This window comes from Dreissena polymorpha, chromosome 6, assembly GCF_020536995.1.
Source record: "Dreissena polymorpha isolate Duluth1 chromosome 6, UMN_Dpol_1.0, whole genome shotgun sequence".
Lineage (NCBI taxonomy): Eukaryota > Metazoa > Mollusca > Bivalvia > Myida > Dreissenidae > Dreissena > Dreissena polymorpha.
In genome coordinates this window covers 34,045,995-34,072,271 of record NC_068360.1, presented here as the reverse complement: position 1 = coordinate 34,072,271, position 26,277 = coordinate 34,045,995, and the positions used below count along the sequence as shown (strand labels likewise).

Genomic DNA, 26,277 nt, shown 5'->3' with positions numbered 1-26,277 from the left:
TTTTAGAGAAGATTTGTAAAGTATCCACTTTTTAAAAATCTGTTTTTAGCTCTGGTGACAACTTTAATAGGTCTCACTGTGAAAGTTAATGAAAATCTGCCTAGCGATTTAGGAGTTGACAATTGAAGCAAATTGTTGACAAAACACAATTGTAAACAAATAACACAAGACCTCTAAAGTAAAACACAGCTTGTTGTATGATGGAATCTTCTTTTTAAATGAACTATTGGCAGTTGTTATAAATTATTTATTTTTTACTAAGAAACATATAATTTTATTATCATCAACACACTCAGTCAAATACACAATCATATATCATGCGCTATCATGTACATATGTTTAGAAGTAAATATATACAGTACTATAAACCTGTACATCATATTTCATAATACATGAACATGTATTCAACTACGGTAATATTTATAACTGGCTGTTCAAACAAAACTAAGAATTAGTTTGTTGTAACACTGATTCATGAAAAATGTTTTTTAGAAATATAATTTCATCTAGAAACGTGTAACAGCACTGAAGTCCCCACAAAACATGTTTGGACAAAGACAAATCCACTATATTCTACAGTGAACAAAATACCAAGGACAATAATTCCGCCAAAACTGGTCTTGATCCAAACTGGATATAACTGTTTGATCATAACACTTCTACTACTGTATAAGTGAACGATTTACTTACCGAAATATGTATACCTATTCTGTATCCGTCTTTCTAACTTTTTATGCTGTATGATCGCAATTATCAAAGCTTTGTCATGCATTATTGTCATAAGAAATGCTAGCACTTTGAGTTTTGAATTTTTACTGTATTTCTGCTTGCAGTGGAAATTACGTAAGGATAATGGCAAATAAAAGCTATGTAACAAATCAAATAACTATGAAAATCATAAAAATGTAAATTGACTATTATGTTGTAAAGTATATCTGGCATACTGCAAGTAATAATGTGAATATAATAATATAATTTGCTTTTAAATAATACCTTGTATACATCGACTTAATCAAAACATAATGTAACGTTTACGTCCAATTGTCTGTTGTAATAATTATCTTAATACAAAATTGTAAACACAATTAATTAGTGTTATTTTATTAAATGTTCAAAATTAACATTTCCAATACATTTTTTATAGAATGACGTATGTCGACCAAATACGATACCACTATTTTTTTACTAAAAAAGGGTAAACATTCCGTTTAAATTTGTTCATTTTATAACGTGTGATGCTTGATGTTACTATCGAGCTCACGTTAATGATTCATTCGAACAAGTGTTAATTAATCTTGATGAGTAGTTATGTAAACAGAAGAAACGTCATTATAATTAACTTGTAAATCGTTAATATAAAAAACGACAACGACTAACTAAACAGACATTTGAACAATTTCCAAGGATCGGATGTGTTGCTAAAATAGTGCTTTTTGTAAGAAGGTTTATATAGGTGAACACATGTGTGTTCATTTGGCAAATGGGAACGCTTGTTAAAACCAAATACTGGGGATTCTGATGAAAAATAGCTTTGACAGAATTGCAATCAATACACCGATCAATTATAGCTTTAGAATTACATTGAAGTGTCTTGAATATAAATGTTTTCAACATTTCAAACTGATATCAAATTACCATAAATAATTGATTTATTAGAATTACAGTATTTGTATCTCTTTTAAAATATTCAACAGTAATTTGAAATTTGAACTATTTTAAAAGCATTTTAAGTATTACCAGGACATTATAGTGAAACCATGATAATTTGTATTTCCAATGTTTAAATGACACTCGTTCTGGGACAATAAGCTAATGCGTGTGCGCAAAGTGCCTCTCCAGATGCATTAAGCATATAAATTAAAACAGTTTTTCCAGAACGAAACTCCATATCACCGACTTTCCTCTCATGACAATTTGTTTTGAGAGTTTCGGAAACCATATGTTTAATGACATGTATATTATTTATAAATGGTAAAGCTTGCGTATGGGTTGTATAGCCACATTGTAACAAATTGTACATGTTTTCCAAGCCGGAATTATGCATTTCATTTAAAATTGCACTTTAAAGTGTATTTCAAATTGTAGGTCAGAATTCACGTTTGGCGTCGTTATTCTTTACACTCTACGCGGAATTTACCAAACCCTACCACAAATCAAAGATAATGTACCACATATTAAGTAATTACCAGTATAAAAAACAGTCATCGTTAAATTGGTTGTTAAAGCTATAAACCAGGTGATGTAATAATTGAAATAATGTTCGCATTACCAATTGACGAGATATCAAGAATACAATACTGTAACGTGCTAACGTGTGTAACGATACCAATTTAGAATATCAATTATAAATTAGCACACTTATATTTTATATTAATTGTTTAACTAATTGAGCCCCGCTGTAGGAAAATCGGGCTAGATGCTTGTGTGTAAAATATTGTCCCATATTTGCCGGTGCAGGCAGCACATGCATTAAGCTTGTTTTTTTGTTTCCAGGGCGAGTCTCAATTGTATTAATGTGTTGGATTACTTCACATGTATTTTAGCTAACTAAATTACTAGTAAACATATTAAATATGTCCTGCGACAATAAAGTACTTTAACGTATACTAATCGTGATAAAATACTAGTAAAATATTAAACATGTCTAAGAAGTCTCTCAGCTCTGTTATATCCTGTCATGTACATATTTTCGCCTCGTATTATTTGCTATTTGTAATCTCTATAAGTTAATATGGATAATAAATAGTATACTGATTTTGCTGTGTTATGTATGATATTGAATAATTCATTTATGTATACAAGAAAATGTTAACTATTAATTTTATTATTAACAGTAATCTGTGATGTCAAATATTAAATGTATGTCTTTATGTATATATAGGGTCTGGCACGAGTTGTAATATCATACCATATTTTATTAAACGAGTTCAGAAATTGTGTTAGTAAGCGAGCCTTTGGCGAGCTCACTAACAAATTTCCTGGACGAGTTTAATGAAATATGGTATGATATAACAACGAGTGTCAGATCTTTATTATCACATGCTTTTAATTGAGCAAATTAAATAAATATTTACGCAAACAAAATGATAAATCCCGAATGTTATTTACATTTTGTGACGTTATTTGACGTTGCAAAGTCATTTCAGCAAAAAAACAAAATTCGATTGGTCAATAAACGAAAACCAAGCCAATGAAAACGCTTAAAACTGTTGTATTACACATGTGTAATAAAAAAAATGTAATGGTTATATTACATGGAAAACAGGGTATTGCATGTGATAAAACGGTTTTTTACATCGTTACACAATAATCTTCAGGAAAAGCATTTTTTCTAGCTTTCAAGATTGGAGTATATGTTGGTATTGTAATTCAACTGTCCTTTGATATAAGTCGTATACCAATTTATGCCTAGTGTTCTCTCTCATCCTTCTAAATTGAATCAATTTATTTCCAAAATTATGGATATCTAGTATATCTATCTATTTCGACTATTTCTTACAGAATTCCTTGATGCAAACTGCGGAGACCCTGATGAGACGACGCATCATGGGTCTACGCTGTTTGCCAAGGCCTTTTTTCTAGACGCTAGGCATAAATGGGTTAACATATTAATTGGACCTTAATTAAAATGTATTGCCTTTTTGATTGAACCACATTTGATTCAAATGTTTGCATTTAACTTTATCAAAGTGGCTGAATAGAACGCCAGAACAATACAAGTTAAATGTGCGCTCCTTTAAAGCAAATCGAAACGCTTCACAAGGAAATGAATATTTAAATGCACTTAAGTTCATGATCAAGTTATAATATAATGTTATTAATTAGTTGAATTCATATTGGCTTTGTTATTGAGCTGAAGGCAGCCGTTTTGGCATGAGGCCGCAGGCCGAGGGCCAATACGGCTGTCTGAAGCTCAATAACAAAGCTCATATTAATTAATGACAATTTTATGAATTAACTTTATAATATAATTCAGCAATAAAAGCTTGAATTTCACTTTCTCATTACAGGTTTGTGCTATTGAATTAAGTATGAAGTTTTGAAAAATAGCAAAATTGCTGTTCTATACAACTTTTACCTGTTTATATTTCCATTCAAAATGCTTTAAAATGTTATGTACACCAAAAAACATTTTGGGACCATTGAACTTTACCGGTACGTAAACAAGATTGAAAAGTGTATAATTTTATCGTTGCTAAGCGAGCAACACATAACGCAACACCTAGTCCTAATAATCCTTTTTTTCCAATATATGTCATGAGTATCGGGGGCTACCGCCCCCAAACCCCCGCTTTCTCGATAGTGGTTAACAACTGCGTACTGGTAAAGTTCAATCTAGCTTGCCTTGTAAGAGATATGTTGTTCATTTAAAACGAAAATTGAATATTGTTGCAAGAGGAAACAAATGTTCCATGCATTTAATTTCAGAAGAATATTATTATTTCATTAATATTGTAATATGAAGGCGATATTACTGATAAAGCATAGAAACAATAGCATTTAAACTTAGTATATGACAAAAGATGCTTTCTAGACATTACATGTTGCAGGAACACAATTTGACAGGTCGCGAAATTATGCAAAATTTACCTGAATAACATTCCAGCCACACTGAATCCACTACCGTTGTTTTTAATACAACTCAGAAAGACAATAAGAATTGAAAACTTACTTATTGCCATTATGAATTGCCTTTGTAATGTGTAAATCCTCCATGATTTCGAATTAGTTTTGCTTTCGGCGCTCATTGTAGCTTGAAAATGTTCAAAGTTGTTATTTATGTACGCTCAAATATATAACATTACTGTTGTGGTTACACTGCACTATTGTTATTGTCGAAAAAGGGAGCTGAATATATTAAGAGCTGAGTGCTTTAAGTATATGTGTTAAAGATTTAAACTTTTGTACCAAAACTAAGCATACATTTCAAAACGGCGTCCACAATTGTCGAAATTTTAGATTCTCATATATGGCCGAGTTTTTCCTGGTTTTTGATTTGCTGAATCTCGTATTGGCCGACCTTTTTCCGAGTTGGCCGTGTTTTTCCATATGTGTCGCCGTTTTCTCGTATAAGGCGAGTTTCGAGCTTTATTGGCGAGGCTCAACTTGTATAGGGCGAACAAATTGAACGCATTCTCTTCTTATATTATAAGTTAATTAATAATTGTTTGGATTGAATGCAAACATCAATTGTTATATGCGCCTCGTGCAATTACAATTTGAAATATTCATTTGCGTAAAAAGTTGTACCAGACAAGAATTTCAGTCCGCAGAGACTTATTAGTGACGAAACTTTCCAATTATATGGGAGTTTACGTTTATGGTAAGTATTCGGTAAACAAGAAATACGTTCAAACGGAAAGTGTCCATCCTGATTAGCCTGTGCTCAGGCTTTCCTGGGAAGTCACTTTGCACAGATGCATTTAGCCCTGTTTTCCCAGAACGAGTCCCATACTTCACTGGTTATCATTTTAGAGGAGAACGCCTCCTCTGGAAATAGGCACATTTAACAACAATGCGATTTCATTCCTAAACTGTGAAACATTCAAAACCGCACCAAGTGGCTGAAGTAATTACAGTGAGGCTTATAAAAAAAATATGAAAAGTGTAAATATTTAAGTTTCAGTTCTATATCCATTGAAACGTGAACAAAGGACTAGAATATGTAATTTGACATCAATTTAGGCACTCCTGGTGTTGAGAAAAAGATGCCAACATCCGATAAGTGCAATCAGTGTTGACAACAATCAAAGTACACTATGCGAATCAACTCTGTAATTGACGTGAATAACATTCCTCGAATTCTTTCATTGGCGTTTACATCAGATCCTTAATGAGTTTGTGTTTCCCGTCAGTATCTATTCTAGCTGATAATTAAGCAGTAGTGAGGTGGGTCGGGAATCTAGCGGCGATAACATTTTGTGAACAACGATTCAAACAATAGTATATTTTGTTTAAACAAACACTATTCTTTGCAGTAAAATTGCATACTAGATAACCGAAGTGTACAAACATATAATAGAGGTATGTTTCACGTGTACAGCATTATACATTTGCCTTATTGAAATTTAGTTCTTATGTGTACGTGTTACAGTAATAAAACACAATCTATTTGTAGGAAAATCAAGTCCAGGTGTTGTGTAACTGCAGTCATGAAACAAATTCAGCGTAATCCATTTAGAAAACATAATTTGGTGCGTTTTTGCTTGGTTAAAAGCGTTTTAGCTGGACTTGAGAAAAATAAATGGAGCCGTGCTCTGTAAAAAGGTGTTGTTATGCCTGTGCGTAAAGTGTCGTCCCAAATTAGCCTGTGCAGTCCGCACAGCTTATCAGGGACGACACTTTCCGCTTAAACTGGATTTTTGCTAAGAAGAGACTTTCTTGAAACGAAAAATATCATACAAGGCGGAAAGTGTCGTCCATGATTAGCCTGTGCGGAATGCATGGTCTAATCTGGGACAACACTTTACGCAATCATTAACGCACACATATTAAGCCCTGTTTTTCCATAACAAGGGTAAAATGTTCCTGCATAGCAGTGTTACTAGGGATAATAAGTACGACCATCGTTTTCTACGCAAAACTAAACAATGTCGCATAGTTAACCACTTTATTCTTCGATCAGAACATGCTCATGATAGAAAACTCAAACATACAAAATTGAACACATTTCTAAGCATTATTACAAAATATATTGAGTATATATCTGTATGAAATAATTATAAAGAAATGCTTTACCTCGAATATCAACAAAATGGATCAAATTTCAGTCTAAAATATTGTAGCCGTATAACAAATATAACTTAAAATTTGTCATTGGAGTGTTGTACTTTAAAAGCTACCCAAAAAACGTATTGAACAAAAAGGTATGAATAATCTACTCTATGAATTTTCAAAAGAACGCGCCTAAGATTTGGTAAGCACAATTCGACGAACCAGAAATAACAACGTGAGGTTACAAAACACTATTAAAATTAAACATCGTTCCAGCACAATAATGTATGACCTAAATGCATTTGGAGTAGTATGTGAATGATTGTTGTCTTTCTATATCACATATTTTAGACAGGAAAGTAAACATTGGCATATATTAGCTTTGTTCTCTATGTTAAAATTACGAGCGAAACCTCAAGGATCGTCTATTGCCATTTAAATTAACGCACAGTTCATTGATATATAAATATTTAACAGCGATACTCATTCATTATACATATGTTTTTCTAGTGGGAAGTTTTAGGTATGTTATATCAGGAAGTTTGAATATAATTTTCTATGAATAAATGGCTCAAATGAAATGTAATTCATGCTGGTATAAGTTCCAAACAGTTTAAATTGTTTGAACATCTTAAGCAAAAGGTGAAATAAGTATTAAACGGTAAGGTTACCTTAATGCATCGGGAGTTTTTATCTTTACCTTAAGGCCACACAACTTTAAATGACATACATGTTAATCCATACATATAGATGCAATTTTTAAGTGTGCAAAATTGTCATTAAATATATAGCCTAGTTAGCAAGCAATTTATAAATTTAGTTTTTGATTTTAAAACCGAAAGTAGGATTTCTATACGTATACGTCAATTTCGACAAACGCGATTATTTTTTAGTTTGAAAGTGCAAAAAGACGGATTTCTACATTGAAACCACAATATATATTCTAATTGACATATATATAATGAAATATTTGGCCTAGTTAGCAAGTAATTTATGATTTTTTTTTAATTTTAAAACCGAAAGTAGGATTTCTATACGTTTTCTTCCATTTCGAGAAACGCGATCATTTTTAAGTTTTAAAGTGCAAAAGAGACAGATTTCTACCTTGTAACAACCAGATGTATTCTAATTGTCATAGAAAAAAAATTAAATCTATAGCCTAGTTAGCATGTAATTTATTATTTTTCAAACGGTACCGCTTTAAAACCAAAAGTAGGAATTCTAGACGTATACGTCCATTTCAACAAACGCGATTATTTTTTAGTTTAAAGAACAAAAGACGGATTTCTACCTTGTAACCACCAGATATATTCTCATTGGCATAGATAAAATATTTTTCTTATTTATTCTTAAATTTACTTTCATTTTAAGGTGTGTGGCTTTAATATGATTTTAATCGATACATAATGACCAACTAAACGTGTAACACAATCAATACGCACACGCCGGCAATAAAAACATATATTAGTTAGTTACGCTTAATGAAAATACTGTAACGAGAATTTTTCGTACATGTTCAATAACATCTACAAATCTTATGCAAATCGTTTTCACATATTAAAAACAATACTGCATCAGAGAGCATTGGTATATCTGCGATTCTACATGTTTTTAAAGACGTATACACATCACGCGTTATTATCGAAGGTTTAATGATAATTTCACAAATGTATTTCATGATATAATTTAACTTCGATAATGCTAATTACTGAAATGTATAGATAATACATTTTGAGAGATATCTCAAGAAGACACGCATAATCCATGAGGCATCAAGTAGAATATGGTATTAAATGTGATTGGGGTGGTGGATGTTGGTGAATAGAATTTGCAGTACTGGAACATCATTATTTTTGCGTTGGACATAAGTTTTTGTTGATTTCGTGGGTTAATTGATAAGCATAACACATCGGAAAGTGACCGACGTAAATTGCTTCCTTTTCTCCAAAATCAGAAATCAATGACTATACATATACACGAAGAAGTAAACAAACAAACAACACGAAATTAAATCCCGATGAATATAAATAACTTATAGATTGTGTTCTTAAATCTGTTCATCAAGAAGAGAATCAGTTAATAAGTGCATGTTTTTATTTCATCGGCATTCGGAAGTAATTATTATCTCTTGTCTGCTCACAATAAGATTTAAAGGATCTTGTATTATTAATTGTATTGAAAAAATCGATTTAACGAGGTGAATCTTTATTTGTACGTGTGTTTGTTGTGCAATTTATTATGAAATACGTCTATGGCTATAAATGCTGTTCAAAACAACCTTTGGGCCTCGCTATGTGTAAATGGGAAATGTGCATTTGCGTATTGTGCCGTCCCAGATTAGCCTGTGCAGTCTGCACATGCCAATCAGCAGCGGCACTTTTCGCATACACTAGGTTTTCGCAAAGAAGGGTCTACCTTTAAACGAAAAATAAAATAAACACGGAAAGTGTCGTCCCTGATTAGCTTTTGCGGGCTGCCTAGACTAAACTTGTGCCACATTTTACTCAGACCCAATAAAAAACCATTTTCATAGAGCGAGTCTCATTCGTTTGTACAAAGCGGTGACAATGTTTGTGTTATGTTCCGATAATTATTAGATCTGGAGATATTTTTTTTATTGTATCAACGAAAAGTGAACAATGGCCATGCCAGATAAAACAGCATAAGGAGGAACTAACGAATCACTGCATAACTGCATTACAACAAGAACACAGCTTGATAAACATTTTTGTGACCCTTGAACTCATTTTGCATAAACACCCAAAGCAGTTAAAATGACATCGATACAATTCAAAGATGTGCGATACATACTGAGTGTTCATTAATTTCAAACAAACAAATCACTGAATTAAGGAGAAAAAGCTCCGTCAGTAATAGAGACATATACAATTATCCTAATTGCATGTAAACATACACATTAATAAAACAAAAAAACTTAGACAATAAGTATAATAGTTATGGTTTTTTATCCATGGATTGAGAGATGAACCTATGATACAGAATTGAGTATGTTTAAGGATCTTAAATTATAGCAATAACGCACTAATAATTTGCTCGAATATTTTTGATGGTATAGTTCAGATTAAAGATGCTATCATTTAATTATAATGATCCTCACCGCAATATATCATCATTACGTATGATCGCATTTGACTTTTATGTGTTAAATTGAGAGGATTGAACATCTTAGTGAACTTACTGTCAATAACAACCTTAAGAAGAAAATTACGTTGGTGCCTTAAATACGTTTTACCACTTATATACAGGCAGTAATATACAGGTAACCACAGTGAAGGATATGTCCGCCTCAAAACCAAAGACATAAAACATCAGTTGATTCTTGTCAATTCAACGCTTAAAAATCAATGACAATTTATTATTTTGACTTCTACAATTAAACTTAGATATCTGATTTATTATTTAACGTGCGATATGTTTTATGTCCATTCATGATACAATATAACGATTATATCAAACTATTGAGCAATTATTTTATAAAATATTAATTCATAGTTGTTAACGAGAATGCTACGAAGTTCAATATTTGTATTTAAAGTTTTCATAACAATTATATGGGGCATATGATTTTACATTTTAATAAGAACGCAGTATGGCTGAGGATTATTGTGGGGTAAATGATTGTATTTGTTAATAAGAATTCAGTATGGCTGATGATTAGTGTGGGGCATATGATTGTATTTGTTAATAAGAATGCAGTATGACTGAGGATTATTGATTAATATAATATTGCTATGGGGCTAAAGATGAAGTGTGGTACATCAGGAAGTTTAAATATTATTCACTATGCATCAAATGCTTAAATGATTTGTTCTCAATGTTGGTACAACCTCCATACATTTTATTGTTTTAAAGCTCTGAAACCAAAAAGGTTAAACAAGCAGTCAACGGTAATGCTACCTTAAGGCATCTGGAGTTTGTATCATTAACCTTAATATGATTTGTATCGATACACACTGACAAATCCAACGTTTTACACAATCCATACGCACACGCCGGTATTGAAAACATATATCAGTTAGTTACGAGTAAACACTTATTTGCCCTTATATACACGGCACATCTTGCAGCGTTTCGTCGATTCTCTTCTTATAAAACATTACACTTTAATAAGAATCGTACCGACAACAGTTTTCACAGTTCACCAAACATAATGTAAATTGGTACATGACATTCTTAATAAGCGTTATTAAAGACCTCTCGCATAATATGTGTTGCTCGATGAGGCGCAGAGAGCTGGGACATTAGGAAAAGTGTCCGGGGAAATGATTCTACGGCGGTGTCTCTCAATGGTAATATAGAGACAGAGAATGCTGTCATGCATTTATAATTTACCATCCCACTTCATCAAGAATTAAGTGTGATAGAAGATGTAGTACGCGTTTTGTTATGCTGAATGCATTTGTAATGCCTAACATGAAACATAAATTAAAAAACTTGCTTTCATAGAGCTAATTAGAGTTCATAGGAATATATGGCGGTAAAAACGACAACAAATCGCCCCCTTGGTGCAAAAAGGTACCATGCTACATTTAAATAAGAAGGCACATGGTACCTGTTTGCACTAATAAGGCGAAATAACCGTTTCCAAAGGACCGGGTGGCGTCGATAATCAGCCCTTCAAATGAGCCATTAATGGAGCGTCGTTCTAGAAAACTGGGCGTAGTGCAAGGTCGTAAAATAGCGTCGTAGATAAGACCGTGCAGTCCGTAAAGACTAACCAGAGGCGACAAATCCCGCTTTAATAGTATTGTTCGTTTCAAGAAAGTATCTCCTTATCGAAATCCAGTTGAGGCGGAAATTAATAAAATAATGTCAACAAATGTTTTCTTAAATATACAAATTAACCCTTCTAGAGGATTTTCTATGTTATTCTTATTAAAACCATTTACTCGTTGTATATGTTGGCACATTCAATGCCGTTGCGAAATATACGTCGTTAATGACATAAATAAAATTATAAAACAAACGCACACTGAACTATTTAGTAAAATATAAGCATGCTTTTTGTTGGCAACGATCCACAAGTGCTCACGATTTCTCATAACAGGATGTGAATAGTTTCGGCATAGCGTGGCTGAGAAATGATATCTAAAGAAGCTCTTGAACTTACCCGGTTTACGCATCTTCTCTAAACATTTTTAGAAAGACCCCCCCCCCAAAAAAAAAAAGAAATAAGAAATTTTATTAAGCTATTTCATCCCGCTTTAACAAATGTCGCCATGCAACCGTTCATGGTGGATTTTACAATACACTTTTGTGTGTATTTCTGTTTCTTTTATACCAAATGATACAATATGACATTTCTGCAGTTAAATAACAGCAGTGAAAATAAACAAATTATTATTTTCACCAATGGAAAAAAAAATCGGAACTACCTTTTCTATTTTAAGAACAGCCGAGAGTGAAAAAAAAAGTATTTTCTATGCTCACGAATGAATTAAAATCGATAATTTAACGAATCCAACACATTTTAGATTCATTTTTTTTTACTGCTTATTATCACTGAAAAATAGTTTAACCGGAGACTTTCGCTGGTCATTTTGTGTATTGAAATGTATTGAGGCACGCCACGGGAGAAAGGGTAACTTTTCAGCGAAAGGGAACACGCTGTTAATCATTTTATTCAAAAAGGGGCATAAAAGAAACAAAAAAGTTGATCACTTGTTAAATAACAAACGATCTTACACTGACATGAACAAATATCCTCTATACATTCATTTTACATTCCGATAATTGATGTGTGACGTCAATGCACTCATTTGACACTTAAACTTCAATTGTATACACAAGCAAGATTTGTCTTCATGTGCATTCTCTAAAAGATACTGCGCGGCAGATGAAATAATGTCCATGTTTTGTTAATTGGTAAATGGTAAATATATCCAATTAGTAACTTAAACGATCAAAATGTGTGTAGTAAAATGAATGCACCTTTCGTCGTCATGCACTATTAACATTTACTTAAACTTCTGACCACGTATACAATCATACACTGTTTGGATAAGATTTTATATTAAAGGGGCCTTTTCAAGTTATGATAATTGAAAAAATAACAACACATGTTTCAGGGTCGCACATTATCGTTGTTGTTATGATTTGGGAAGAAACAGTAATACTTAACATTAACCATGTTCTAAACTATCAATAATATGCATCGTTTGACGATTGAAAAATTTAGAGAGTTCTGTCGTTGTTATTATATTGTGTGACACTTCGAAAATTGTTTACATAAAGTATAAAAAACATCACTCAGTGTATGCGACCGAATGGCCGAAAGGTCTACGCAATAGACTTTCACTCCAGCACCTAAATGTATAAACGCTGGTTAAAGTTACCGCTCGGTAACTTTCAAACCTTGGTAAGTTTGCGGTTATTCAGGTTGAGTAACCTTCAAGGTAACGCGATTGTATACACACGATATACCGCAAAGTCACGTAACCGCGCAAAGTTGAATTTTACTACCGGTCAATTTAACCAAGACATTCCCACAATGAATTTTCTAATGACGTAATTTTCGCGCGAAATGTCACGTTTCGATTTCGTTAACACACAAAATAAACAGCGACATGTATTTTTTGTTATCAAATTCATTTTCAAATAAATTCACGATTAAATAAAGTGTACATGTTAAATATGAGTTCATCAAATTATTTAAAAGAGTTTACGAACATATGACCAGGGAATAATTTATGATGGTGTCTGGATTTGCATCATTTAATGGAATCCCTCGTGTTCTTAACTGCGAGAGAGTGCTTGCAAAGACACTTTCTTTTCTTGTTTTTTAAGTGATGTAACATATACATGGTCGTCGTTACATGCTAGCGCCTATTCTTCTCATTGGACTAATAGCCCGTTTTCATGACTGCGTTATCAAATAATATCTTTCGTTTATAACGATTTTTTCACATTCAAAGCACAACGCTGAGTAAATCATTAACTTAAAATCACATCCGAAAATCACTCTGTCTATAGTGCGACCTTGCATATTGCAATTGAGAATAGTGCGAGTCTTTTTTTACGATTTATTATAAACGCGACTTATTTCACATGCAGATCTACATGTACGTCGTATCGACATATTTGAATTGTCAATTTATCACATTTTCCTTATTTCGTGCAATGTAAATTGTTTATAATCCGTGCATATACTTTAGTCATTTTAGAATGTACAACAAGCCATACAAATATCGCACAATTCATAAATAATCTGCAATATTTGCTTTCCGATTTAATTCACGTAAGGCATAGAGATGTGTAAAGTATACGATGGTAAAAATAGCACCACACTGGAATTCGGAATGTCGCATTTTGTACACGGTTATTATCCTCTCATTTATATGTTGTGTAATGGAATGTTTTCCATTCTTTTTTCTTATATATTAAATTATTTTCTTGTACAAAACGAACATTTACCATAGACTAATAAAACATTGTGCAAGTTTAAACATATGTTTGTATGCAGAAATCTGCAAATGCAACCGAGTTTACCAAAGGCTATTATTTGATAAACTGCTCCGGTTCATTTGAATAGCAGTAATGTAGAGTACACGACGTAGCGTGTGACGAAGAAGAAAGTTTATCGAGTTCATAAACTCATTTGAATATAGTGATATGATGGCATAATGGTCTTTAACTATGCTAAAATAATTACTAAAGACCCTAGATGGAAAACCGTCAATTATTGAGTTAAATGGATTTTTTATGGATTTTAAAGGATTATTAATGGTAAGATACTAGTTCGAACGTGTTTTGGTTTTTGTTTGTACATGTACTTTTGTCTTTTTCTGTTCTCGGAGAAATGATTTTTACATGGGCGCCATTGTCCAAAACACGGCATACCCATAACAGAGTATAACAAACACGTTCTGTGCGTCCTTAAATTCGTCGTCCGAAGTCGGAAAACGTATTGCCCTGTAAATTAAGTCAAATAAAATGTCAGTCGCTGCAATTGTCTGTTTACTCGTCGAAATTTTCAAAGTCGTCGATGGTAACCTTTTATAATGTCACGCGACTCGGCCATGTTGTGTAAGTTACCTTTCGGTTACTTGTACTTACCCACCTAGAGAAGCAGGGTATTTTTTAACTGGGTTTTAACCGATCGGTATACATAACCGAATTTTATGCAAACGCTTACCGACCAGTAACCAACAAGTTACCGACTTTAAACAGCCGGTATGTGGTTAACCGCCGGTTTTACTGTTTATACAATCGGGTGCAGATATATGCTAATTGGCATAGATAAAGTATGTTATTTTATTTAAACTTATATGTACAATACCATGTATTTCAGTCAAAGGTGTGTTGCTTTAAATATCTACATCGCTGTCTATTAATATTCTTTACTTCTTTTCACAACAGTACAATTCTATTTACAACTAGATCTCTTAAGCTTTAGGTAACATTGCCCAATCTAATTAAAATTAGCATACTTTACTTGAGAATATCAAGATATGATTGGTAAGCAATATTACACGTTTTATCAAACCATTTAATAAATAAACATCCATAGGCACTGTTTATGGTTTTTAGTTTTCATTAATTAATTGCATTCATTTATTTCCTTGCACCACCAGTGAAATTGTTAAGTCGTATGAAAAAGCGACCATTACACATTATATAGACATACTTGAAGTATTAATGATGAAATTCGTTCGGCCAGTCATTAAGTGCATTGATTTATGCAAATTAAAGGCAAATGGTTATGTATAGAGGTCTGCCTTGTGCTTCCTCGCCTTCCTATTCGTTAATTTTAAGCATTTATAAAGAAACATAATATATTCATGAAAAGTTTTTTAATACAAATATATTTATGTATGTGTTCAATGTAAACGTTGATTTATATAATTAGTCATAAACATATAAATCCAACAATTGCTCATTCTTGATGTTCACAGTGACCAATCCAGTCGAATCACCGGTTCAGAATGAAACAAAATAACACGAAGTTTTCGCACATATTCTAACTTCAGGTTGGCATATTACCATTCGCCTTTTAATTATAACAAGAAGACACTTTACACATCAATGACGGTTTAACTATTTGCTTTAGACGAGCACTTAAAATACTGTCGTATGTTATGTTATGTCCCATTAAATACAAATTACACATTCTCAAAAATGTAATTAACCTTAAATAAAAACGTCAAGAGATGTGGCTTTTTTTGAAAAATTGTTGAATACATCAATAAATAACTTATTTTTTTCCACAATATGAGTCAATCACAGCGCACAGTATACATTTAATTAACGTTTATCTTGTTCATCCTTTTATGTGTATTATTTAGATAATACATATTCTTCGAAATAATACGCTTTGCCGATTACTTACACAACCCAGTTTTATGTGTCGGAAAACATCAAAGACATTGTAAGTATGCGATGTTTTATTTACAGTAAAAGAAAGTGCATTTGAGTTTATTATTTAAATAAAAAATAAACTCAAAAGTGCAGTATACGTGCCTCTTAAAAATACTGAATCCGTCGTCAATGCGTTTACCTTTTTTTACAATATACTATACAAATAGGAAACCAAGAAGTTAGAAAAGCGTGACATAATCAATGTACTGTAAAATCACATATATTCGTAGGCATGAGATTTCGTGTTTTTCTTCAAACGACTTCTCGTGGATACGAACATTGTGGATTTCTAATAGTGGAAAAATAAAAGGAACACACTTACTTCGGTCATTGTACGCATATGTTTGTGTTTAAATCGTAGATCGGTCAACAGGCGAAATAAACGAAAATTAATATCACATGAACAATAATGTTTTTACAGTATGCCGACATGATTATGTTTTTTTTTACTTGGATAATCGTTGGCATGGTAATATATTGTGATCCAATTTATATTTCAAACAGTGATCACCTTTTATACCGAGAAAGCAAAATGGGTGCATGTTGTATTCTATGCCTTTGATAACAAAACATGCTGATAAACACTAACTCCCGAATATAAGACGAATGCATATTAGGTTCAAATAGTTGTGGCTATAGTTAACGTATATTTCGTTTCATATGGAACTTGAGAGCTAATTACAATTACCAGATATCGTTTAGTTATATAATTTTTAATTAATAATAAACTTGAAACTTGCTAACTTGCTAGTTTGATGAAACGCCTATTTATATAATTATATTCAATGGCGTTGTACAAAACATATATATGTACATAAAATTGATAAAAAAAGAGATATTGATAATATTATGCAGCATTAATTAAAGGATTAATGATCTAAAAATGTGTGATATAAATTATAAAGGCACGTTCTAATTAAAAAACGTTTTACCAGAATGCTGAACGAACCACATACTATTTTGTAGTGATAACGTTCTATAACTTCTTATAATAACTAATAAAATACATACTAAGGGTAATGACAAAATTTTAACGTTGCAATATATAAATATGCTACTTAACATTGTATTTTATTTTTAATGAACAATTTCTTATATTCGGTGATTATCATAAGCGTATGCCTGTTCCTCCAATTGTGAGGCTGTGTTTCATTTAATGAAGCCATAATTCAATCTGTCGAAGTATCTTTTTTCTTCTTTGTGGTCGACTGAACTGCTGGTGTTGTCTTGCGGACGTTTGACGAAGCCATTGGATATCCTGTCGAATCGACGCTTGTTAATATCGGTTTCGTATTCATCCCTCAAGATATTAGAAGTGTCGTTCTTTTTCACAAACCCGTGTGTTAAACGGTCAAAATACCGTTTGTTTTCCATTGTAAGATCGCTTACATCTTCCGTATCTTCAAGCATGTCGTCTTTCTTGACGAAACCGCTGGTTAACCTGTCAAAGGCACGTTTATCATCAACTCGGGAAGCTGCATCCGTTCCTGACAGTATGTCATTGCACTTGATAAACCCCATATTTAATCTGTCGAAGTACCTTTTCTCATTGATTTCAACGCCGTTATCAAAGGTTTCGTCGTCCTTTTTGACAAATCCAGAATTGAGACTGTCGAACGGTCGTTTCACAAAGCCATAGTTTAACCTGTCAAAACCACGCTTTTCATTATCTACAGTCATCTGAACTGGATCATCAATTACGCTACCATCAGGCCGTTTAACAATTCCTGATGTTAGTCTATCAAACGGGCGCTTCACAAATCCAGAGCTTAATCGGTCGAACGGACGTTTTACAAAGCCGGAGTGTAGTCTGTCAAATGGGCGCTTCACAAACCCAGCATTCAGTCTGTCAAAACCTCGCTTGTTGCTATCAGAGCCCGCGCTGTTATCGCCTTGTACTTGACGTGTCGCGTTCCTATCGGAATCCTCTTTATTACCACTGTTTACATGCTCCATGGTTTGATGTTATCTTCATTCTTCTGAATATGAAGGTGTTAAGTGGGTATACTATTAAAGGGGCCTTTTCACAGATTTTGGCATTTTTTTAACTTATTCATTAAATGCTTTATATTGATAAATGTAAACATTGGATCGTAAAAGCTCCAGTAAAAAATCAAGAAAAAATTTAAAAAAAGGAAAAGAACATTGCCCGGAGCAGGTTTCGAACCAGTGACCCCTGGAGTCCTGCCAGAGTCCTGAAGTAAAAACGCTCTAGCCTACTGAGCTATTCCGCCGAGTATACATCATTGATGTATTTTATACCCTATATAAGCAATCTTCGTAGTTTCACAAAATTTAACGACAAAAACTGAACTCTCCAAATTATTCAATCGTTTCGCGTTGCAACGCTTTATAATTTTTAGGTTTTAAAATCGTAAAAAGATGCATATAATGGCTATATTAGAGCATGGTTAATGTTCAGTATTACTGTTTCCTCACAAATATCATAACTAAAACGAAAACTTACGAATCTGAAACAACTTTTTTCAATTTTGTCAATTAACCAAAGCGTGAAAAGATCCCTTTAACACCAGACGACGGATTGTCCTGGGCTGTTGAGCGTTTCTTGCGAATAAACCCCGAGGAAAGTCTTTCAAAATGACGTTAACTGTATTGAGGCGAATTCTCAAAGGCTGTCTTGTCAGGTTGATCTTTCAAGAGCCTGTCGTACCTGTTATTATTGAACATTTCACCATTGGAGTCCGTGGTCTCATCGTTGTCTCGCTTTATGAAACCCAAAGACAGTATATCAAGGCCCGAAGGCCCTCGCCTCTTTTACTCGAATGGTGTTTTGCTTGTTTGGGATTTGCGAACGAAGCCAAGATTGTCAGGTATATATCGTGGGAAGAAGAAAGGATGATAACTTATAACACCCGCTCTGAAAAATATACCAATTTTGCAGTTATAAATAATCATAATCAACACAATGTCAAAAAATACATAAACACACACCAACACCTAATAATGCTACCTTTTTACAAAATTATTCTGATTTATTGGTGATTTATTAGTTTTAATAAAAAAATTGTATAATTATTAGTTTTAAGTGATTCAATATATCAATGCTATTTGAGCTATTCGAGTATAGGGCATTGGTATATAACATTTGCAAAAGATGAAGTTATACATATAGAAACAGGCATGATTACTATAAATAATTATATTAAATAAGTTCGTGCGTTTAGACATAATATGCTATAATCCGGTATAATCTACTTCGTAAATGCATAGTAAAATGTCGTGAAAACCTATCACTAACTAGTAAAAATGTGGTATTCGGTTGTTCCAATAAATGGAACGAGCCAAAACAAATAACTTTATTAAATCATGTACGTTTGTCACATATGTCTAAATGTTCATCATAGTAACGTACTTCCTCGCCATCCTTCATACGTGTTTTCCTTGCCTTTTGGCGGTCAAAGATTGTGTTTTTATTACTTAAGTTATTTGAACGAATATAACATATTGCCGTATTTATCATACTATGAATTTGTATGATGTGGGAAAAACAAACTCTTTTGGTGTGACGGTGCCAAATTTATACATAAGCATTTTGCTTAATATTCTTATATGTTCAGTTCAGGCCTTAATTTGTATGATCATGCACATTTTGGTATGGTAGGTAACATATAATAAACATGATCAAATGTCTGATATTCAGTTAAATACACGTGTCTATCTTAGAAATAGTGCATACCAACTTCGGCCATGTGTCAGTATAGTGAACAACCAGTCAGTCTTACCACGTTGATCGGACCGTATTTTTATGATGAGGTCTATAACGTGTGCAGGCTGGAAGGCAGGTCACTACGATAATGCGATAAGTACTGAGTGGTATGTACCGTGTCCTTTATTGTACCGTGCATGTTATGACATGTACATGGACTTCGCAATAAGTGCAGGGGTCTATGTTCAATAAATAGTGGTTTTTGTGGTAACATAGTATTATGTGTATGGACGTGTTAAACAATTAGTTTGTGTTTTATTGTCGTATTGATTTTGTATGCAGAACCAATGTTCACAGAACAGTTAAAACCGACGAGGAAATAAAAAAGCGCAATGCAGTTCACTTTGCTGCGAATACCCAGTAATCGTTACGCCATAAACTGTTACTTATTGCCTTATTCATCAAACGATATCGGGAGGGGGACTATGGGCAATAAACATAACAAATCGTGTGTTTTCGTACTGATTTGGATTTGCCTTGATAACTCAAGGGAGAGGCGATACCACCTCATTTATTAATGTTATATACAAGCAACGTTTTATTTACTGTTATACAACAAATTGGCACGACTCAATACACAATTAAAGTCGCTGTTATCATTATTAAATCTTCTAAACGCATCTAGATCCCGATAAATATCTTTCCCTCAGTATCCAAGCAAAATTTGAAATTGCTTCTGCACAATTGTCCAGGGGTAACCATAAACTCAATGTTGAATATGATAGACATTTAAATTGACCATTTCAATCGCGATTATGTTCATATTGTTCAAATGATGATATCAAAATAATTGATTGCGAATACCACGATTTTTTCATTGTGATAAATATCATATTATTGGCGGGTGGCACTACTGATTACTACTATTTTTACAACTGAATACTGCAATTAAGTTCCGTTATGCTCACAATTCATGTAAAATAAAGCTAATGTATAATTTTCATACACAAAAATGTCTTAATACGTACATCACTTGTATCATCGATTTTGTTTATTTGAGCGGCCAAACAGTAATACATTTATATGAAACAGACGACATTACGAATATGTGGGAAAATTTAAATACAACAACAACATGTTTTTGTTCTGAGCACATATTATAATGTACATCTTTATTTTGTGCATAAGGAAAGCATCATATTTCAACATAAAATGTAACTCCATCCTGTTGAATCCATTATTCATGTCTGCCACAATGACTTATTATCTCTGAAAACAGTAACTAAATCACGTATACTTCAAATTCCTTCATTACAAGTGGTCTGCTGTCAGCTGGTTACACAATGTTTAATAGCAAGAGTATCTAAGTATTAGTTGTTATTACCGATTAGACTATCGCCGGAAAACATGGTGACATGTCGATTAATATTTGCGTTCCGAAATTTGTCAATAGGTGACAAAACTTTACCCGGAGTCAGCAGGACCTATATTAGTTTATCAACAACATAATTAACTAATTTTACATTAATCTAGATGAAAGATCTTGTACGACTTGTTTGTCATAACAAAAACACAAATATAAGTCTTGGCGAATGCAAATCGTTTATGTATTCATGCCTTCAAATATGCGCATTTCATTTCAGACATTGTACACGACACAAAATATTCGCATCATGCAAATGATGAATCTTTTTTTTTGTCACACATTAACATTGTCGATTGGATAATCGTTCCAATTGCATTTGAAGTATTCAACCGATCAATTACCGAAATGTAAAGTTGATTGAGATTTTATGGTTTTATTTCTCGCAATAAATGGGATGGCCAGTCAGTTCTGACACAGGAGACCTTTTTACTGAAGATGTTATTACATTATTATTTCCTCATATTTAGTCAGGGCTTTTGTAATATCCGGTATTGCTCGATTTAACAAAGTACATGTAATTGGTAGGTATCAGTTCATACTATAGCGAGCCGCTCGATTTAACAAGGTAATTGGTAGGTATCAGTTCATACCAGAGCGAGCCGCTCGATTTAACAAGGTAATTGGTAGATATCAGTTCATACCAGAGCGAGCCGCTCGATTTAACAAGGTTATTGGTAGATATCAGTTCATACCATAGCGAGCCGCGATTAAGACTCGAACCTACGATTTCTAATTCTATTGGTGCTCGTAATAATGGCGAGGACACGCACACCATATATCTGTGTATTTGTGTTTAATTTAATACGTTGCTGTCAGTTGACAGAAAAATATCAATACAATAGTTCATATACTAGTAGATTGTTATTTAAAAATGCCAATTACTTGAAAAATGCCAATTATTTGAAAACATTGAACTTTATATATATAGCATGTAGCAATTACAGAATTATACTTAGCAAAAACGTTTTTGGACCTTTGCGTTATATAAGCCCGATTTTCAAGAACACAGACGCTTTTATCTCATTAGATGACATTTAATAACAGGGTCTAAGACGTCAAAAAAAAATAGATACTTAGAGTCACATGTACTTTTTTGGATCGATTCTTTCAAACGAAAATTCTGTCGTGTGCAATGCAGTCTAAACAAGGCTGTCCAAATCGGTTTTTGAAAGAGAAAATTTTTGAACTACACAACACATATTGATGTGTCCAAAGTGCACATATTATGAAACTATAGTTTCATTATTTTAAGTTCATATCGTGCGTTATAGAAGATTTGTTAGAAGTATACAGGGATCATACTTTTAATACGAATTTGAATATTTTTTATTAGCATAATCAGAGACACGATCTTATCTGTTTTATATGTCTTTGTACAATAACAAAACACCTTTTAATTACAGCTATGTATGACTTATGTATTCACCGATACTTCTTACAATGACATTAATAGGTTGCTTTGGTGCCGAACATTTTTTATTTATATTTAAATATTAAGTATGAATATATGGGTGTTTTTAAATTAACAAATAAAAATGAAACATTTTTCTCTGGACTTACTTTATAAAACCCTCTTAAGGTATTGTCAATAACAGTTTTTAATCCCGATTGTTTTGGATTAATATTTAAATAGTGTATAGGTGAGCAAAATATTATTATTTGTTTTTCAGTATTTTAAAAACATATTCAAAACTTCTGGCCAATTGTATTTACCTAGCATGTATACTAAAATAAAGAAGTTAACACGCTTTAATTTAAGCAACGGATACCCTTATAATGGACGCAGTGAATATAAATGTATGTGTGAATCATTAGTCCTTATGGAAAAAAGGAAGAACTCAGCAATTTTTTGTCGAGCCTATATATCAGCGTGGGATGTTTATACTTTTAATAAAATCACAATTATATGTCAATTTTAAGTCGTGATTTAAATTGCATTAACGTGTATTCTATTAAGTGTTTAACATGGTTTTACGCGAAATACACACTGTGTCTATTTGACATATTTAAATAAATGCCATACTTACTTTATAATTGCGTAGACATATATTATAGTTACAATTATGACATGTGCAATATGAAGGATATTTAAATGCGTACATATATATTTTAATACATTTATAAAGAACATTTTAATGTTTAAGCACATACAAACAGTATCGTACATGCAGGACACAAAAGATGCAAAGCGGAATATTATCCAAACAGTCATATCGATTCAAACACTGCAACGTATTCTCCTAAATAATCGCAACTTTTTCACGTGGCAATATCGGTGTCACTGCACGAGCCAATGAAAATTGACAACGATGAATATAGGCGCGCTATTGTAGATTGGCAAGTTGTTACCAGTACCAATAACGTCTTTTTCATACCGTTATTGTTTGGACACTGTATCGCGGAGTCATGTCAAATACGGAATCCGTAACGATAATTTAATCAGGCTATCCAGTCAAGCGTTAGGCAATGAAAGTAAAGTAATTTTGATTTAAGCTCTGGAGAATTCACACGTCTGAAGAGGTACGGGTTGGCTACGTAACGCTAATTCAATATTTATCACAATAGCCCATTCAATTGAGAAAAATATACTGTTGACGTACACGTTTTCATGAAATATTTACAGGTAATAACTTGCGTACACTACACTGGCACAAAGAAAGTAAATTAACCATCAATCCTTCCTTATATAGAATATTTTTTACCTAAACATAACTAACCATCGACACTGACTTAACTAACAATAACATGAGTGTGTATACATATAAAATATATACCTAATCGGAGAATGATGCAAATAAAGCCGGAATTGATGCATTTCATTTAATAGTGTATGACACACTTAAAGTCAGAATTCTCATTTAGCGTCGTTATTCGTTACACTTTACTAAAAATATAACAAAGCCTACAAAACATCAAATAAAGAAGTACGAAATGTAATGTAATTACCAGTATGTTAAACAAAAACAGTCATCGTGTTATTGCTGCAGTCAATGCACGGTGATGTACAATCGATATATAAATTAAGGACCACATTTCATGAATATTACGGGGCATTTGCATATTATAAAATTAGGGTATCACATGTTGAAGTACACAGTTAAATATTCCTTAGCCCTTTTTGTTTTGTTAAAACACAACTCTAAATATAGTATATGCATCCAATAGAGATGCAGATGTTCTAACGACACATAGACCAACACACGCACAAATCGAACTGTTGTTTAATGCAATATACAAAGGTCGTAGAAATATGCAGATACTCTCATTCAAGGAGCATTACAGGAAATTATTATTGCAATTAATTGCTGTGATTCAGGTGTCACATAAAATGAATTGTTAAACTTTCTCTGCCTAGCAGTGCATGTGTTTTCCCGAAATATTTTGCGGACAAGCGCGAATCCTGATCGTTTAAAATACATGTCAAAAACATATATATATAATGCTATCAATAAAATTGATGTATATATTGCGACATAAACTTAATTCTATTGATAGCAGTTGTTGATGTGTACTACAAAAGTGTCCATTAAGCTATATAACACCAATAATCATTGACACAGGTTTACACGCGAAGTGGGAATAACGATATGAACTAAGTTTGGACTTTGTTTAATTTGTTTATGCATATATGTTTCTTCTTTTACCTTAATGAATTGCAAGCCATCCGGTAGATACTTTCGACGCCAGACATAATCCCCGTTTATATATCGCTGTCCATTTTGTTAATTACGTGAGATTATGTTTCTATTTGTTTGCGTTTCAAAATTAGTTTGATGAATACGATTAATCCGATTTAAAACCACCTCATTCGTAATATATTATTGCCAAAATACAATGTTAAAGGCAACCAGTAATAACTGCTTTGCGTTTCATTACTTGATGCACTAATGAATAACAATTACGTCAATTTCAATTGCTTCTGCAGGTCTAATGACATCAGCGTAATGTGTGCATATAAAAGTGCGATTAATCTGTAACTTAAGCGTCGAATTTACTGATCAACGACTACGTCCCATTTGGATGATTGTCTGATCAAATGTAGTTAACGAAGATCGAGCGCTGTCTCAAGTCTGAAATAAGTCGATAATAAGTAAAAACTTCTGCTTACATATTACAACGCTTAACGACTTAGGTCATGCGGAACTCCAACGTTCGAGTGGTAGAGAGCAAATATTATAATTTAAATAATATAACATTAACATTTTGTTTAAATAATATAACATTAATATTTACCAAACGTGGTTCAGACGACTCTACGACTAGATATTGTACTGTGGTCAGAGACAGGAAAGAAGCTCGTCACCATAGAGCTGACAGTACCATGGGAGGCAAAATGTGAAGAGGCCTACGAGCGAAAGAAGGCAAAGTACACAGAACTCATGGATCTGTGCAAGCAACAAGGCTGGCGTACTTGGCTATTTTCCGTGGAAGTTGGCGTTAGAGGGTTCTGTTTCCAGTCCGTGCACAGGCTGATGACAGCAGTAGGAACTACTGGCAGGGAGAGACAAGTGTCTGTCCAGAGACTGAGCTAAGCAACTGAGCGGGCATCAAGCTACCGGTGGCTGAGGCGAATGGAGAAGAGCTGGAGGCAATCAACCAACACACAGTGACTAATCTTGATGTTGATAGAGGAGCAGTCTTTAACCAAGCACAAATAGGGTAGACTGTATTTAAACAAATGCAAATTTGTAATATTTTGAAAAGACATCAGTATTGGCAAAAACAACAAATATCCGATGCGTGGAAATTCAAGATGACTTCATGTGAGCTAGTTAATTTTCCGCGTTGCCCGCTTAAAATATCGGAGTTGTTCACCGCTTTTTGAATCGTTCGGTCGTTTTTAATATATGTATGCATTTCGTTGAAACTAGAGGTGGTGTGTTAAATTTTAATGATTGCTCACCATTATGAAGCAGCTCACACTCACAGGGTATTAGTGAATTAAAAAGAACTAATTGTTGCAATGGTAAGAAATTCATTGAACGCAGAAATGCGCAACATTTTCAACCATATGTACATTTTCACATAAGTGTGTGTTTGCGTAATCTTTGTTCAATAAGTCTGAGTTAAGATTACTGCAATTTATTATGAA

The 26,277-nt window shown here is 33.0% G+C and overlaps 1 protein-coding gene across 1 annotated transcript; it reads right to left on the bottom strand.

Annotated features, from left to right (window-relative positions):
- Window positions 1-17,241: 17,241 nt before the first annotated feature.
- Window positions 17,242-18,048, bottom strand: LOC127835575 (uncharacterized). Its single transcript, XM_052362011.1, has one exon. It carries the CDS (start codon window positions 18,046-18,048, stop codon window positions 17,242-17,244), a length of 807 nt encoding a protein of 268 aa, XP_052217971.1.
- Between the last annotated feature and the right edge of the window lie 8,229 nt (window positions 18,049-26,277).

Excerpts from the sequence above, each read along its gene's own strand:
- LOC127835575 (XM_052362011.1), bottom strand. The coding sequence starts at position 18,048 with ATGGAGCATGTAAACAGTGGTAATAAAGAGGATTCCGATAGGAACGCG.